This window comes from Rhizopus delemar, genomic scaffold (genome assembly GCF_000149305.1).
Source record: "Rhizopus delemar RA 99-880 supercont3.5 genomic scaffold, whole genome shotgun sequence".
Lineage (NCBI taxonomy): Eukaryota > Fungi > Mucoromycota > Mucoromycetes > Mucorales > Rhizopodaceae > Rhizopus > Rhizopus delemar.
Genome location: NW_027137831.1, coordinates 1,475,744 through 1,493,056, shown reverse-complemented (window position 1 = coordinate 1,493,056; position 17,313 = coordinate 1,475,744). Strand labels below are relative to the sequence as shown.

Genomic DNA, 17,313 nt, shown 5'->3' with positions numbered 1-17,313 from the left:
TTTTTTTTGTGCCTATTCAAAACACTGGTCAAATCTACAAGTAAGTTGTAACATGACTCAATTCTGGATTTCGCCTATATTGGCCTCTTTACCTCCCTGGTGGCGTTTGGTTCAATGTGTCAGACGATATAAAGATTCTAATGAAAAAGTGCATCTATATAATGCTGCCAAATATACAACAAGCATCGCGGCTACTCTTATCACTGGTCTCAAACGCATGCATCGTAAGCTTCTATTGCATAAAATTAAGTGTGATAATTGATGTAGCTTTTAGCGTCGAATGGAATAAGTTTGCTTTGGATTATGACATGTTTTGTGAATTCATGCTATACATGTACTTGGGATCTTAAAATGGATTGGGGCTTATTTGTATCTCACAGTAAAAATGCATTACTACGTGATGAACTTGTATTTAATCGTTGGGTAAGAAAAATAAAGATACTGCGTGTAATTTGTGTGAATATCTGATGAGCACCATTATTAGACATACTATGTGGCCATTCCAATTAATATCCTACTTAGATTTTCATGGATACTTGGTATATGTAGATTGCATATGACTGCTCAGCTGTTTTCTGTTTTAATTGCGTTACTAGAGGCATATCGCCGAATCCAGTGGAATTTTTTTAGGCTGGAGAATGAAGTAAGATGCAAAGAAATTAGCAACTACAATGGACTTACTTTTTTTTTTGTACAACAAAGCACTTGAATAATTGTGGTCAATACCGAGCCATTAAAGAAATTCCTCTTCCATTTGCATTAATAGAAACTAATGGAAGTCAAGATCCTTTAGAAAGAATCGAATCGACCCAACCTATCGCTATCTCTCGACATCCTTCTTATCACACTGTACGACACTCTTATGATGTAGGATCATTTTACGGTCGTAGAGATTTTGAAAATAAGCAAGATGAAGACATGTATGCAGGCTCGGCTAGTAATTTACGCAGAAAATCATCAACAGTTGAAAACATTTTTGCACACATTCGCTCCCTAAAAGAATCCGATCAAAGTGAAGATGAGTATGAAAGTAAAGAATATGATGGTGATGAAGACGATGAACGGGATCAATAGAGATTTTTCTGTATATAAATTTGGTTTATTAAACAATCTATTACTAAAGTCTTTTTTGCAAAAGCTTTTTTTATTCAGCCAGACTATCATCTAATTTCTGTCCTAATAAAGAGGAAAATAACTCATCTACCATTTCATCATGCCAACCGCCAGCAGGTATAGGTGCCATAAAATTTTGCAACTTTTCATGCACGTTAAATCTATTCAAATTATCTTGTGAGATACTCATTCATGTATAATGAAAGAATGTACTTACCGAAGTTGGCGACCTTTGCTTGCTTTGGTATTCACTGCCTTCTTCTTCTTTTTTTGTTCATTCTTACGAGCAGCCCATCTCATACCAATCGCTGTTGGATCACTTGTGTCTACCATACGTGATTCAATTAACTCACGCAATTGCTGCTGATAAAAGTCTTGGTCGTCAAAGATTTCTACATCATAAGTATTCAAATGACGATCTGCCTTCTTTCCACTATCAATCTCTTCTTCAACTTCGTCTGCCTCAACTTGCACTTTACCAATAATTTTGTAATCGGATCGTTGAAGCTGTGTTCTCTTTACTAAATTCTCTTTATCATGAAGTACATTTTCTATTTGTGCCATAATATTTTGATCAAATGCTTTAAACTTTTTATTCAGACGTGCGCCTGCTGCTACTTGAACCTTGTTGCTCCACTTTTCTAAAGTACTATTACGAAAAGGTACAAACCTATATAACATCATATTAGCATATAAGAAAAGGATAAATATATCCTATATGTCCTTACACGTCATTAATCTCTGACATATCTTTCCAGAGTTTTTCAATATAAATGTCATCATCATCATCCATGTATCTCTTTCTAGAATTAAAGTTCTTTTTTGAAAGATCAATACAACCATTTTGTTCAAATAAACCAACACGAATATCCATCAAATCATCAATAACTTCACGTAGATCTGTTTTGACTTGTTCCAAATCCTCCTCAATGCCTTCTGTTTTTGTAAGGAAATCAATCCAGGTATCATTTTGAGGGAGCTTGTTGGCATTATCAATCACTTTTTGCATACGAATACGATTTTCTAAGCAATTGTCCCATAAGGTCTATAGAAATATGTTCAGACTAGCTTCTTCATTTTTTTTTTATTCTTATTACCAATTGCTGTCGAACATGTTGGCCTTTTTCAACATCGCTTTGTGCACTTTTAGACAATTGAGAAATGATTTGTCTACAAAAAAAACATTAGTGAATCTATAAACAGAAAAAGAAAAAAGCTATATTACTTTTCTTCTTCTTGTATTTTACGAAGCTCTGTGTTAATCTGATCATCGTCATTTTCTTCTTGATCATCACTAGCATCTTCATATTCACTTCCTTCTCCACTGACTTCCTCGTCACTATCCTCTTCATCCTCACTTTCTTTTTCTTCGCCGTCTTCCTTATTATTTGCTGCTGTCATCAAATCTTCATCATCATCAAAATCGTCTTCCGCATTATTTTCTTCTTCTTCACTGTCTGTATCCTCTGCGCTATCCTCATCTTGAATTCCTTGCCACTCGTCCTCTTCTTCATCTTCTGAGAAGATATCTTTACGACTTGTCTGTTTACCAGCATATCGAGGATCGTCTAACACAGGTTGCTGCTCACTACGAAGTTTACTTTTGCCCACAGAAACATAGTGAGCTGTTGATTCATTGCCTTCATCTTGATTGTCGCTAGCATTTCCTTGATCAACATCATCTTGGAAAGGCTCATGTGTATCTTCAGGATCGTAATCTATATATATATATATATATATTCAGTACATGAATTTTTTATAGTGTTGCTTTCTTTTTACCAACTGGAGCCGTTGATTCGATATCTGCAATGAGATCAGCAAGTGAGGTATTTTCTATATTTAAAAAAAGTAGGTTTTAGTTTAATTTGTAATACTAACAGTAGGTGATTTTATATTTACTTTTTGACATGTAGTCTATTAAAGAAAAAAATGTCTTTGCAGAAATAAAATGTTACTATAGAACTCCTTTCGGTGGCTTAAATTGTGACTTTGTACTTGGCAGTAATAGGAAATATTCATTTCCTGCCTAAGCTCCTTTTATTCAATCGTATTCTTGAGTTTTAATGATTGAGTTGAGCACTGAAGGTAAAAGTCAAAATACAGTATTGTATGTGCTATTAAACACAATACAAGATTCAGCTATATGATGACACTGCTTTTCAATTAGACGATCGCAGCCAATGAGCCTGTGCTCGGCTTTCTCGCTTTTTATTGGTTATAATTATAAAATGCAAATAAATAGTCATGAATGTCAATGTCTTGTTAGACTCATGGTTTTAGTCTCAGAAGCCAAAATATTTAGAAGCATGCAAGTACAGTAAAATCATGTATGATACATCGATATATTCTATTCAAAGTTGTAAAACTGCATTAGAGGGGTTACTTGGGGTGCAAATACCATACAAGTTTAGTAAATTCTCTGTCATATAAAAGACAGGAGTAAAAATTAATTTCTTCCCCTTTTTTTAAAAAAATAATATTCAATCAACTATGTCGCCCAAGACAAAAGGGATCAAACCATCCCAATTTGATAAAAAAACAAAGATAAATAAGGAACCACTCGTCAACAAAATACCTTCAAATAATGATAATATTCCTGAAGAAGAAAAGATGAGATTACTAAACCAAACAGGATTATTACAAAAGGTGAAAAAACGAGAAGAGGAGCTAAAGCAGCAAAAACAAGAGCCGGCTACAACAGCAGAGCATATTTATATGGCTATTTTCCTGAGTATTCCATTCGCTATTTTATTAGCTACATTCGACGTCGTGGTCAAGGTACAATATTTTGAAAATTGGAGCTATACCGGCATGGCTCTCAAAGCTATTAAATCAGCTCCAGGTAATTTAATCAAACTAAAGGAGAGATTGCTTGCTAATAGATTGTATAGCTCTTGCACCGTTTATTTATTTAACAAGCAGATACAGATCTGAAAGATTAACGCAAGCAAGCATGTCTGTCATTGCTGTTTTTGCAGGTTCATTTTTAATGTATACCATAAAGCATACACCTTCCCTAGGTCAAATGATGCGTGCGCCAGGATTGGCCACTGTGTGGATTTACTTGATCGTTCAGTTGGATCTCTTACCTGCCACATTATCTCTTTTAGTTGTTGGGTTTTATTGGTACTTTGGAATACAACAAAAACTACTTTAAAGATTTTTATTTCATCAAATAAAAGTTAATTTTGCTTATAATATCGTTGATAGACAGTGACGCCAACAGCTACACCAGCAACAGCAACAGTGATCCATTTCAAATAACTCTTTTTACTGGAATTTGCTCGTTCTACATTAACAAATGATTGTTCTTGTTGATGTTGTCCAGGTTTAAATGATGTAGCAATAAGTTTTCCTGCATCGGAAAGCTCTTGAATTTCATCAAATAAGGCAATATTCAATTCAAATGATTTTACAGCTTCAGCAACAATGAGCTCTATTATAAAAAATTGTAAATGTACACATACACACCTTCAGAAAAATTTATCACATTACCTCTAGTTTTTGCATCTACTTTAGCAGCATTAAGACGTTCGCGATAAAAGTTTTTGAATTCGGTTTGATTTCCCAAATGATTAAAATAATAAAAGTTTAATCCTTCAGTAGAATCCCATGAACTGTCATTTTCTTCATACTTTAAAATGTGTTTTTTTAAACGTTTAGCAAGAATCTGACCACCTGTATGCATGGAAATCAATTAGATGTATGAAAACAAAACACCTTCTAGAACATTTACCACTCAAGTCACCAAGATATCTTGAATAGCTATGAGCAACCAAAAGTGCAGGATTTATCTTGCATGCATCCTTCATTGCCTCTACATAGCCTTTCACTGCGGGCGTCATTGTTTCAGGATCAGTTAATGATGCCACACGGTCTTCACCATAAAAGAAGGCCAAATCTAAAAAGAAGTGAATGAGTGAGAGCACTAAGCATATATACAACCATTTATACCTCTTTCAAGGGTCTCCTTTCTGTTCAATTCGTTGGGGAAGTAAATGAGATTCACACTTGGATGATCCTTGTGCTCTTCAAGCAACGCTTCCATGTAGCTATTCATCGTCAACATAAAGCGTAAATTAAAACATGAGATTATTTTACCGGTAAACGAAATAAAGAGAGTTAATATAACGACCATATTCATCTGTATTGATTTCTCCCTTAAGGAAGCGTCTACAAATTTGGCATGAGACATGATAATATCAATTACTACTATTATATATTACTTTGTAAAGATACTGGTTTCAGCAGCTCTGTGGATAACTTTGGTTCCTTCACGCATAGCAGAGGCTAATTCAGGATTTTCAAGTACCTCTGGTTCTGGCTCCTTTTGCTGCTCGGAATTGATAATCAGGTTGAGTTGTGATCTCAAAAAAAATTCATTTAATGACTTGACGAGTATAACACCTTCTTCACAAGAAGGAAGTTCTACATAAAAACAATATTCTTAGTTTTTCCTTAGCAAGTCAACAAGTTAATCTACCTGCCATATTTAAAGTAGGATGATCTTTTGGAATGTCAGCCATCAAGGCAGCAATCTCTTGATTCGACTTGTTTGAAAAAGGACATCCTAACTATTGATTAATAAGCTAGATAAATGGTCGCATTGTCTCTATAAAAACCTTCTTTGAAAGCAGGACTAAGGTAAAATTAGTAAAACCAAATTTATATTCTCTTGAGTTGCTTACCAGCGAGAGACTTCTCCCCGACTAACAGCAAGTGAATCGACTTCCTCAAGTTTAGCATAAGGACAACCTTTTGAAAATGCTGGACAAAGATGCTTTAATTCATCGAGGTTAGTTAAATTGTCAAGACCAGGATGAGGTGGCATGATAGTATTTTCAGTAGACATGATTTATAAAGTAAAGAAAGAAAAAAAAACAGGTTTTGACATGCGGTATTGAGTCCCCTTCATTCTTTTATTTTAAAATGCCGATTTCTATTGTTTCTTCACAATCAAGCCCTTCAACATATCAAAACTATTACCATCTGGTTGAAGCGTATATCGTTTTCTATAATCATCGACACCCACGGCTTCAAGCATACCATAATCACTTGTAATACCAGTAATTCTGGCTTTTTCATTGTTATGCGTAGTCAAAGTAACTACCTTATCACTGTACATAAAAATAAAATGTTCATTTTCTATCAATAAGGAACACAATTCTTCTTACCTGTGAAGCCATCGACTATAGTATCTGTCAAGAAACCATTTTCCCATTCCATTTTCACAAAACTCCATATAAAACTTTTCAAATGTAACCAAAGCATGAGTAAGTACTTCCTCAGGACCAAGTCTTGCTAATTTGGGATCATGTGCCTGAATGACATCGTTGATGGACACAGTCGGTTGAGGATTATTCAAGTTAATGCCACACCCAATCACAAGTAAGAATTCGTCACGAACAAAGTTTGAATTGACGAGCAATCCGCCTACTTTCTTGAGCCCTTCTTGTGTATCAGCATAGATATCATTAGGCCATTTAAGTCTAAGAGGCACATTCTCGTATCCTTTACGTGTTCGAATGCTCTCGACGATAGCCAATGCGATCAAATATTGAACAAATACCACGGGTGCTTTGGTATATTCTAAACTGTGTCGTACGATAAAACTAAATTGTAATGCACCCGCCTGTGATACCCAAGAGTTCTTTCCTCTTCCTAAAAAAAAAAGAAAATGAGGAACAATGGATATAAATCATATGTATGTCACTTGCCTCTTCCTGCTATTTGATTTGTAGCTAAACATACAAGACCATTGGGCAAAGTTTGTGCAAAATTATAATTTCTAATATAAAAGAAATTAGTCACTTTGTATTTTTTTTTTTTTTTTTTTTTTTTTTTTTTTTTTTTACTTGTCCAAAACAGTTTGTGTGCTTGTAATGACTTCTGAATACAACATAGCATTACCAATACGATACCAAGCACCGCCTCCCCATTCCAACTTTCTTCTTTCTAAAAGTGATCCATAGTACTTTGCGAGATTAAAATAAGGTGTATGCGATTTATTTGGGAACACAGGTTCCCCTTCGTCCTTGGTCTCGACATCAGGATAAAGGATTTTCAGAAACGGTTTATCTACCGAAAGTTCTTTCAAAGAGGCAGTAATATCATTCTCCAAGTAGGTCTCTAAGGAAGTAATCAAGAATTGGTCATTAGAGTCTTCCAAAATAAAATCACTGTTTGCTTCTTGCAGCATCTTTGCCTTGATGGCTGTCACAAGTTCCTTCTTTACAGCCGATAAGTAAATAGGTGTCAATGCAGGAACACCGGATGATGAATCAACCTCAACCTTCAAGCCCAATTTCACAAGAGAATCAGAGAGAAGCTTGCGAGTCTGCGGCAAGGATTCTGTTAATTCCTGCAAGATCTGCTCCTTTTCTGGATGATCCGACAGATCAACTAAACGAATATCATATTCTGGGTGCACACCAAACAAGAGGGCCGAACCTTGACCCACGCGGCAGAGAACACCAGCGGCTTCAGATGTATCTTGATATCGACAAATTACTTGGCCGACTTTCTCTGCATCCACAAAATAGCCTCCACCATTGTAATATATCTTTATTGTCTCTTGACCATACGTAACCGAGACTGAACGAGCACCTTTTTCACTGTTGTATACAAATCCTGGATAAACCGTACCTCGACAAAGTCCAGGAAAAAACCCCAGGGGCCTACTGCCCGTGATTTCCATAGCTGTATTCTTTTCAAACTCAATTTCGTGTGAGGCATAGTAAGCACCTGCACAAAGACCTAAGTAACTTCCACCTTGCTTTACATACTGTCTGATCTTGTCATTCGCTGCATTCTTCAAGTCCTCACAGTAGGGCGTATCGCGTCCTCCGGGAATGACAAGCAGTGAACATGATTCCTCCCAGGGCTCATTTTTAAGTGTTGTGGCATCTACTTTCATAACATCGTAAGCATGTCCTAATAAAGACTTGAGTATGTTGTAAGTTTGTTTGACAGAATTAGGAGAAGTTCCATTGCCGTTATAAATTAACACATTCATGGCACTTTTTGTTAATTGTCTAAAAGATTTCAACGATAATGTATTTGACAGAATGACAAACAAGAAAAAACAGAAAAAAAGTTGAAGAAAAAAAAAGACAAAGAAAAAAATTGGGTTTTATTTCTATCGCTTTCTTACTTCGAGAACTAAAGCGGCCCCGTTCATGATACCATAAAAAGCCAAAGTTTTACTATTGTTTAATACTGTACCGGCTCCCATCGTAGACAACTTTTGTTTACCAGCAGGCATGCCCAATTGTGACGCAATACGATCCTTTAACGTAGATATAAGTGTATTAGGTAATAGACCAGTGATAGAGATAGGTGCACCTGTAAGATTCCATTCAGGCTTATCTGGTAAAGAAGGTGTTTGAATAGTAAGAGTGATGGCATTCTAAATTTATATTGTAAGTTTTACTCGAATTATTAATTATATATAAAATGCTTACTGGATCGGTTAATGGCCACTCAGGTTCTTCCGTACGTGGTTTCTTTTCTGCGCCAGGACCTAGCTCATCTGCCTTACGTACAGCAGGTGTCATAGGCATAGGAGGAGGACCAACAGGTGGTTGTGGCATGGGCATACCTGGCATACCTGGATTGTACATTCCAGGAACCTGATTGACGAGTGTTCGGTTAGGATAGTACATAGGAGGCTGAGGATAAGCAGGTGGGTAAGCTTGACCAGGAATTTGAGGGCCAATGGTGTCTCTAAAGTTGAAATAATTTAGATAATAGCAACAATAAATCGACTTTAACTTACGTAGGGGCTTTAATTCCTCTATGCATTTGGGCAATTTGTTCCTCGATACTTGATTTTTGAGCTCTTTGATTAGCTAATGTCATAGTAGCTGTATGACCATCCCAAATGATCTTATCCTTCTTCTTTGCTTCTTCTTCTTGTTGCTTAAACTTTCTGAGAGTTTCAGATTCATCAGCATCAAAAATATCTGGACGCAATCCGGAAAAGTTCTTCAAGTTCTTTGCAACATCCGTGCCATGTTGTAACAAATTACTGTCTTTATGCTTTGCTTCCATGGCCATCTTTTGCTCTTTCCACTTGGGATCAAGCAATTCAATACGCATGTGCTCGTCCATTTCACTCACTGGAATAGTTTCACCACAACGAGGACAAGTTTGCATGGGGACAGTGGCTTTGTTGGCAGTGGCCCCCATCAATTTTGGTTTATAATCTGTACGAATCTTGATAGGTCCACTGACTTCTGGAATCTTGGGTACAATAACAGAAGCAGGAGCTGGAGGTTGTTCAGTCATCTCATCGTCTGATGCTTCCATATCAACATCGTCCATGTCCATATCTACCTTCATTTCTTCTGCTGAAACCGTCTCTTCCTTTGTGGGTTCTGGCATGGCTGCCAATCGTCTTTGAGCTAAAGACATACTTTCTAATTCGGCAAGACTCATAGGTGGTGGTAAATCTGCATGTTCATCAGCGTCTGTAAACTCAACAGTTTCAACCACGACAAAATCATGCCAATCAATACTTGCATATGCAACTAGAAAGAACAAGTTAGAACAGATTTGAGTGTGTTTCTGTAAGCTATTTACTTCTCTCTTTCTCATCCTCATCACTCTTCTTCTTCTTTTCAGCTTCTTGCCATGCAACATATTCGACACGTTCTTTCACTCTGTCTAAAATATGGTATTTGTCAGCTTGATTGGTGTGTAAGCGATCCAAAATATCATTTGATGGTTTAAGTACTTTAGTATATTGTTCAATAAGTTGAGTAAAATACGGAAATAAACTGTGATTAGAGTGTAAAAAGTCAAATTGATAGTTTCTAGACTCGCGTTTCATCAATTGTCCAATGAATCCGAGACCGTTTCGAGCTGCAAACTGTGCTGTTAATTTAATGATATCACTAATAAAACATTTGAAATAAGTTTTTTTCTTCTTCATTTTATTATTTTTAATACACTTACAGATCTTGCGCAGACATGGCAGGTAGTGGCGCAGAAAATAAAAACTCTTCAGGCTTTTTTGGTGCAAGGTCTACTTTTTGTTCTTCATGCATATGAACCGTTTGCTCACCCATTTGTTCGCTCATTTGAGGTGCTTTATAAACAATTTAAGCAAAGACATATTTTAGTTTTTCAAAATCAAATTTACCTTTTCCTTCTTTTGATTCATTAAACTTGAAGAGATAATATGCGTGGTAAGGATCTCCTTCTTTTAAAAAGCTAAATTTCCCTTCTTTGTCATTTTCAAGAATATGCTTTGCTAACTCGGGTGGTTTTGTTGCAAGGTGTGCAGCAGCTTTGTCAATCATTGCTTTTTACAATAGAATGAGATTATGTTTAGTTTTTTTTTTAAAAAAAAAAGCTTACTTCGAACATTTTGAGGTGGATAAATAATACCAGTGATAGGTTGACTATCACCAGGAATTCCATTAAGATTAACTTGATCTACTTCCATCATGTTAAAAACTTTATAAAGAAAAAGAAAAATAACGACATGTCGTCAAATTTTTATTTTATTTTATTTTTTTTTCTCTATCAATCATGATTTCAAATTCCGACCGTTAGTGGCCTTTTAAAGCCATTGCGCCTGCAACAATCGACTTTACTCTTTCAACATCTTCTTTTTCCTCAATTTGATAAGCCTAAAGAAATAAGTTTGATTTATTTTATACAATTCGCTTCTTACCTTTTTAATTGATTTTAAGTCTCTAATAACAGATAATTGATCTAACGAAACTAAATTGCCTTTGATACAATTCTTCATGAAAGATTCTGCCTTTTTTAACGATTAGCTTTGCTGTTTAGCAACACCATTGCTTTTTTTTTTGTATACCTCATCAGCTGAATCTCCTACTTTAATAGCAACGACACTAGTTGTGTTTTCTTTTATGCCAAACTGTTGAAATGATTTTGCAATCTATTATACAAGTTGTTGATAACTTATATTTCACAGTCTCTTTTTTCTTACGTTTGTATTTGGAGAAAAATTGAAAATGATTTGTGAATAAAGATTGTATGTTTTTAATTTTTGAGATTGTTCTTCATGAACAGCTCGATTTGTTGCCAACAAAGCATGAAATCTGTCAATGACCTATTCAATGATGTAATGAACCACAACTAAATGCGCTTCAAGATTATACTTACAAAAGAGGCGTCAATCAATGCACATGTCAAAGCAGTGTCTTGATTTATTAATCTATGCTTTAATTCTGAAGCATTGGTAACATTCTCAAACAAGGCCATATGAACCTGTCCATGATTAGGAAATAACTCTAAAGCAAAAGATTCCATTGATTGTAAAAGGAGGAAAAACAAAATCAAACGGTAGCGCGCCTAGCTTTTTTTTTTTTTTTGTACCGCCCTTTTAATTTCACTTCAAAGATCAGTTGTACGTTTGTTAGTGTATAACATAAACAGTGGAGAGTTCTAATAGGATCATGGTTTAAATAAATTTGAAGAGTGAATAGATGAAGGTCTTGGAATTACTTTTGAACAAAACCCACTTTAGCAGAGTCACTTTGGGCACCAAAAGTAAAATAAGGCATATTTTCAGATTAAAAATCACATCATTCTGTCTACAGTATAGATTGTTTGATTACATACATTAGCTAATAAATTTTGCAATCAATGCAATCGGGAACGAGCCATCATTTAAATATACAAATCATTTGTGAACTTCATTGTTAGACACGTCCCATATTATTTTAATCTTTTTGGGTTTTTTTTTCAACTTGGAAGTGCAACAGTAATTTGTGATTTGACGTGCTTTACAGTATATGCATTCGTTCTTTTTCTAGATTGTTTAAAGCGCTTCCATGTACCGTAATTTTGAGATCAAAACCAGCTTTTTTTTTTTTTTAAAAAAAAAAGAAAAAAAAGGGGGGGGGGGGTCAAAAAGTACAAAGATGTTCAACAAAGAAAAGGAATACTGTCCTTGGGCTATGACTAAACTTCTGGATGCTCTGCATCATTGCCATACCTTTTCACGGAATGATTTATGATCAGGGTCATAACTATCATCTAGATAGATGAACAGGTTATTTTCTCGTATCTAACAAAACATTTTCTCTTAAGCATAGAATGATGCTTCTGGGCATGATTCCAAGAATATGCTTCTGAACTGAGGAGTGAGCTGTGATCAAAGTCATAACTATTACTCAGCAAAGTAGGAAATCCTCAATCTTCTTGCCCCTATAATATCTACAAAGTACAATCCATAAGTTTAATTTTCGCATTATTTAGTACACTTAATGCCAGAATTAAACAGGAACATATTGGTCACCCTCTTCATAAAACTTTCTCTGCTCTGTCGTATTCATTCAAATCAATAATAATAGAAAAAAAAAAAAAAAAAAAAAAAAAAAAAAAAAAAAAAAAAAAAAAAAAAAAAAAAAACTTGGTTTTTTCGCATTGTACGTAATCAGACAAATGTTTGATCTACATTTAAACGTAAAATGAAAGGATAATACATGCAGGCAAATAGGATAGCCATGAGTGAATCTTGTTCTCAAGAAGTTCTTGGTGATCAATATCCATCATTTACATGTAGAAACTGGTTTTATTGGCTGACGACAGAACAGTGCCTCAAAAAGCAAAAGATGAAGAGGTTGTCCCTGAGATGCAAAGCAAAGTTAAAGCAGAGAAATGAAATCAAAAAAGGATGTTTTGTAGCTGAATACAACGATAAGAACCAGCGATTAGTTTATAAAACGTATGGGACCTGAGCATATTAAAAAGCTCATTTGATTATTACAAAAGAGGGATGACTCTGCTGCTGAGCATACAACATCCTGTCTTATTCCATGTTCAACTGCATATGAAATACTTGATCAAATGAAGGTGATAGAACTATTATTTCAATCAAGTATGATTCTTGTTCAATTAACTGTATAGTCTTAGATGCAGTGAGATATTATGATGTATATGCAAACGTATGTAACTTGTATAGAGCATGTATATATGCCTAGACACAACAATGCTCAACAAGCCTAATAATAGAAAGCACAATGTATGTGTCTTTGAGAAGAAGAAGAAGAAGAAAAAAACTGGATTTGATCTCAAGATGCAAGGCTCTTGTGTGTTTCTTGGAGAAAACATAAACATATATGCGACATCTCTTTGGCAAAAGGTGTATTACAGTTCACTGCAAGAAATCATTCTGGAAAGTGACGATTGTTTAGGTTATTAATAGAACGCTTTCTTTCAATAAAAAGCAATATGCGCAGCAATTGAAAATGGCTGAATTTAACCGTTTTTTTTTTTATCAAATAAACATTAGTGCATTTTAGTCCCATTATTAGATAATCCTACAAATGGTGAAACATCAATTTTTTTTTAACAAACAAGTTTCTGCCGCGCTTTATATCTCCTGTGTATGAAAACAGGGTAGTTTACAAATGATTCAATTGTATAAGGCATTGTGGCTTGCTGCTGACCCTACTGTTTCTATTCATAAACAGCTGAGAGAGAAACCGAATTGCTGGACTGTTACTGCAATTGTAATGTTACACCTTCTTATTTGTTCCATAAGCATAAACTTTGATATACCAACCAAGTTAACATGATGAGAATATTCTCAAGATGCTGAATCGTTCTTTGTACAACAGCAAAACAAGGCAAGGTTTAGTCTAAAAGTAAAATAAACGTATAGACTTGGATCCAAGTCTTGATTATGACCCTACTTTGTATGCTTCTTGTGAACAAATAAATCAGTATCAAGTAATGTCTCTATCCGATGAATCCGTCTTTTAATTCTCTGGATATTTTATGCTCTTGTTTTCCAATGTTATCATTCTCTTACTAAAGATCAGTGAGCTATCCTAGTCAAGTCATGGTGAGTTGCTATGTAGATGAATGTTGTATGATGATGGGTGGATGAAGGATAATGATTCTCCCTATTGTGAGCATCATTGTCTTACCATCTTAAGTTTGCCACACAATGATCGGTCCTGCTCAGATGAATATTTTACTGGTTTAGGGAATTCAGTTGGGCTCATTTTGCTTATCATGGATTGAATGAGAATATGTTTATGCAAATGATAAAGAAGAATAAAGCTTTTGTTTTAGTTATCTTTTTTCCTTGACTGGTTGGTGTAATGTTCTATTGATGACACCAATCCTTTTTTCTGATTGTCATTCAATTTCAGTAATCCTGTTACAATTGAAAAGGAGTATTCATTAGAAATCCTTGATGATATCATTCGTCTTTATCACTTACACAAGGAGCATCATTCATCTTTACAACAGTCTTTTTGATTGATCAAATTAGAATTAAAAAGTGAATATGGCGTTTATTCAAAAGATGATCGAATGTTATATAAACCAATCAGCCTATTTTATTGTTTAGATAGAATCATCTCTTTAAAAAAAATTTTTTTATAGGTTCATTCAACTAATTGAGGTAACAGTTTGTATCACATAATGAACAGTCATTCAGTCACAATCAATGTCATGGGTGGAGAGAGAGAAAATAGGAAAGGGGAGAGGAGAATAAATGTGGTGTGTTAACAATAGCCACACAAACACAGAGAAATAAAGATCAGTTGACACAATAAGAATGATTGTGGTAAGTGGGATGAATGTGGGTGGTGATTGAACGTGTGTGACATTAATTAGAATAATGACATCAATATTAAACGGAGCTAAGTCCAGGTATATTAAGAATATTCTATCCGCGCAATTAACAAGGAAAATAAAATAAAATTTTTGGTATATTTTTAATCATAAAAAAATGAATTCATAGAAAATTTACATAGTGTCACATAGAATAAAAAAAAAGGGGGGGTGAATGTCAATTAAAAAAAAAAAGGAAAATAAACCAGCCATTTTTCTTGTTGATATATAATTGTCCTCTATAACCGGACAAAGAAGGGGAGGAATATGTGAATGAGATGCTTTATATAATTTAGGAGAGGACTCTTCTTGTTTGCCAAAAGAGGATTGAGTTATATGCTTAATTTGGATTAGGCTTTTTAGGGCACATCCTATATCAAAAAAGGTTTGTTTATTTTACTGCGCAAAAATCAATTCTCAATCTTTTACTTACATAGAATAGTGTCCCTTTTGACCACAGTGAATGCAACGACCGTCAGACATGTTTAATATAAAAGCTTATAGATAAATTGATAAAAAGAGGGAGGAATGAGTATTTGTTTGGTATATAAAAATAAAGCGTACAAGTTTAAAAAAATAAAAAATATAAAAAAAAAAGTAAAATGCTTAAATACTTTTTTATTTTCTTTGTAGGACAAATGTTGAAAATATGGACAATGAATTTGGTCTGAATGCCGATCTCTTTTCCGACACGTGGCTATGAGGTGATACATGACTATGGTTGCTTTCTTCTTTGTTAGAGCAGAGATGGATTATAGCTCCGATAAACGAAGATGCAATTCATATTGGTTTCCTTTCATCAGCCGGAGTTGTTGAACGTGTTTATAACAATTGAATGGTGTTTATAATGAGACTTTAAGGAACATTAAACACACGTGGATTCTATAAACATAAAGTGATTTTGGTAATAAAGAGAATGTGATTTGATTATTAAAAATACTTGTCAACAATTTACTTGTTTAAAACTGCTTTTTAAATTTAAATTTTATAAACATCATCATGCATGCCACGCGAGATGTCAAATAATACTAACAAGACTAATTAAACCATTGTCATCTCATTGGTACATTACCCCACAAGTCAATCAAATAGAGACTAGAGCAAAAAAGAAATGTGAATATTTTTTTACTTACTATTTTCATATGATGTCATCCAGTTCCCCCCCCTTTTTATTTTTCCCGACTTTTTTTTTTTATATTATTATTTTGGTTGTTATGGCAAATAAAATAAAAGTTCAAGTTTTTACTGATTTCGACGGCACGCTTTCATTAGATGGTAAATAAAAAAAGGATTTAAACAGATTATAACCTTTATGTTTAGATACTGGACTTTTATTGATTGACGACCATAGATCTCTTGGACCAAAACGTAGAAGAGAACTAGAAGAAGCTGTGATGGAGAATAGAATAAAATACAAGTAAACAAACTACATTTAAAAGCAAAAGAACTGAATAAAAATAGAGATGCCCTTCAAGAAATGTGGGAAAATGTACATATCAGTTGGGAAGAAGCTTGGAATGAATATTTAGATGGTATATGTCTAGATGGATCTATACTCTCTTATCATATCCAATAGATTGTAAGATCGATCCTGGTTTCCCTTCATTCAATGATTATTGTCAGCAGAATCAATTTCCAGTGACTATTTTGAGCAGGTAAATAGGATCTATGAATAACTCAACTATTTATAACTCGGATTTAGCGGATTATATCCTTTATTAGAAGAAATAATGTTTAATTTTCTTGGTGAAAAAGCCAAAAAGATAAAAATAGTAGCTAATCATGCTGAGATTAAGAATAGAACATGGAAAATTATTTGGAGAGATGACAGGTAATGACATGAAACAGTTTTATATGAAAATAATATATTTGTTTATAGTATCTATGGAAACGATAAATCAAAAAGTAAGTTTATCTTCCTTTCTTTTCTTCTCATTCACTCCTTTTTTTAAAAAAGCTATTATCGAAGCAAGAGAAAAGGAAAAAGAAGACACAATCTTCATTTTCTGTGGAGATGGAATATCAGATATTTCAGCCGCTAGACATGCTGATATCTTGTTTGCTAGAAAGGGTCGTGACTTGGAGACTTACTGCAAAAGAGAAAATATTCCTTTTATTTCATTTGATACATTTGCAGAAATAGAACAAGTGGTTAGAGACTTAGTCTGTGGAAAATATAAAATTGACAAGTCAAATAATATTTATTAAAAATTGATTACAATTTTAATAAAGCTATTTTTAATGCTTGTTTTATATATTTTATCAAAAATATACTTTTAGTAACACCCATCCTAATGACTTGCTCCTTTTTTTTTTATTATCCTCATGTCTTTCAACCTACTTTAAAGATCCAATCATGCACTACCATCGTGTTGCTTGATTTAAGTGGGTATAGCATCTTAAAGCAACATGATTAATAAGTACTGTTGATGGATGACAAGTCAGTCAATGATATTGCTTGACAACAATCGGTCTGATATCATTCTGGTGAAGCTGTATTGGCTAGCTATGATAGACTTCATGAGACAAGATGAAGTTCCTTGTATATATAAGAGGAGCTGACTCACTACTGGGTCCGTAGGGTATATGACA

General features: G+C 34.3%; 8 protein-coding genes across 8 annotated transcripts; 3 read left to right on the top strand and 5 right to left on the bottom strand.

Annotated features, from left to right (window-relative positions):
- Positions 1-351: 351 nt before the first annotated feature.
- On the top strand, positions 352-1,074 carry RO3G_07329 (uncharacterized protein; the record flags this gene model as incomplete). Its single annotated transcript, XM_067661919.1, has 4 exons — positions 352-423; positions 523-539; positions 631-643; positions 703-1,074. The coding sequence occupies 4 exons, from the start codon at positions 352-354 to the stop codon at positions 1,072-1,074; spliced, it is 474 nt and encodes a 157-aa protein (XP_067518020.1).
- An 86-nt stretch (positions 1,075-1,160) lies between these two features.
- RO3G_07328 (uncharacterized protein) lies at positions 1,161-3,022 on the bottom strand (the record flags this gene model as incomplete). Its single annotated transcript, XM_067661918.1, has 7 exons — positions 1,161-1,176; positions 1,331-1,783; positions 1,842-2,158; positions 2,211-2,283; positions 2,339-2,831; positions 2,893-2,946; positions 3,013-3,022. The coding sequence occupies 7 exons, from the start codon at positions 3,020-3,022 to the stop codon at positions 1,161-1,163; spliced, it is 1,416 nt and encodes a 471-aa protein (XP_067518019.1).
- A 581-nt stretch (positions 3,023-3,603) lies between these two features.
- On the top strand, positions 3,604-4,270 carry RO3G_07327 (uncharacterized protein; the record flags this gene model as incomplete). The annotated part of the gene is made up of 2 exons (XM_067661917.1): positions 3,604-3,955; positions 4,005-4,270. The coding sequence occupies 2 exons, from the start codon at positions 3,604-3,606 to the stop codon at positions 4,268-4,270; spliced, it is 618 nt and encodes a 205-aa protein (XP_067518018.1).
- Positions 4,271-4,295: 25 nt separating this feature from the next.
- On the bottom strand, positions 4,296-5,603 carry RO3G_07326 (uncharacterized protein; the record flags this gene model as incomplete). The annotated part of the gene is made up of 7 exons (XM_067661916.1): positions 4,296-4,549; positions 4,609-4,791; positions 4,850-5,014; positions 5,068-5,165; positions 5,215-5,286; positions 5,340-5,541; positions 5,597-5,603. The coding sequence occupies 7 exons, from the start codon at positions 5,601-5,603 to the stop codon at positions 4,296-4,298; spliced, it is 981 nt and encodes a 326-aa protein (XP_067518017.1).
- Positions 5,604-6,052: 449 nt separating this feature from the next.
- Positions 6,053-7,914, bottom strand: RO3G_07325 (uncharacterized protein; the record flags this gene model as incomplete). Its single annotated transcript, XM_067661915.1, has 5 exons — positions 6,053-6,230; positions 6,288-6,745; positions 6,865-6,901; positions 6,969-7,857; positions 7,899-7,914. The coding sequence occupies 5 exons, from the start codon at positions 7,912-7,914 to the stop codon at positions 6,053-6,055; spliced, it is 1,578 nt and encodes a 525-aa protein (XP_067518016.1).
- A 337-nt stretch (positions 7,915-8,251) lies between these two features.
- On the bottom strand, positions 8,252-10,196 carry RO3G_07324 (uncharacterized protein; the record flags this gene model as incomplete). Its single annotated transcript, XM_067661914.1, has 5 exons — positions 8,252-8,521; positions 8,577-8,838; positions 8,891-9,644; positions 9,697-10,010; positions 10,072-10,196. 5 exons carry the CDS (start codon positions 10,194-10,196, stop codon positions 8,252-8,254), a joined length of 1,725 nt encoding a protein of 574 aa, XP_067518015.1.
- A 474-nt stretch (positions 10,197-10,670) lies between these two features.
- On the bottom strand, positions 10,671-11,352 carry RO3G_07323 (uncharacterized protein; the record flags this gene model as incomplete). The annotated part of the gene is made up of 5 exons (XM_067661913.1): positions 10,671-10,751; positions 10,796-10,885; positions 10,943-11,026; positions 11,078-11,200; positions 11,254-11,352. 5 exons carry the CDS (start codon positions 11,350-11,352, stop codon positions 10,671-10,673), a joined length of 477 nt encoding a protein of 158 aa, XP_067518014.1.
- Positions 11,353-15,935: 4,583 nt separating this feature from the next.
- RO3G_07322 (uncharacterized protein) lies at positions 15,936-16,929 on the top strand (the record flags this gene model as incomplete). The annotated part of the gene is made up of 7 exons (XM_067661912.1): positions 15,936-15,996; positions 16,042-16,138; positions 16,183-16,253; positions 16,298-16,376; positions 16,424-16,552; positions 16,601-16,626; positions 16,679-16,929. 7 exons carry the CDS (start codon positions 15,936-15,938, stop codon positions 16,927-16,929), a joined length of 714 nt encoding a protein of 237 aa, XP_067518013.1.
- Between the last annotated feature and the right edge of the window lie 384 nt (positions 16,930-17,313).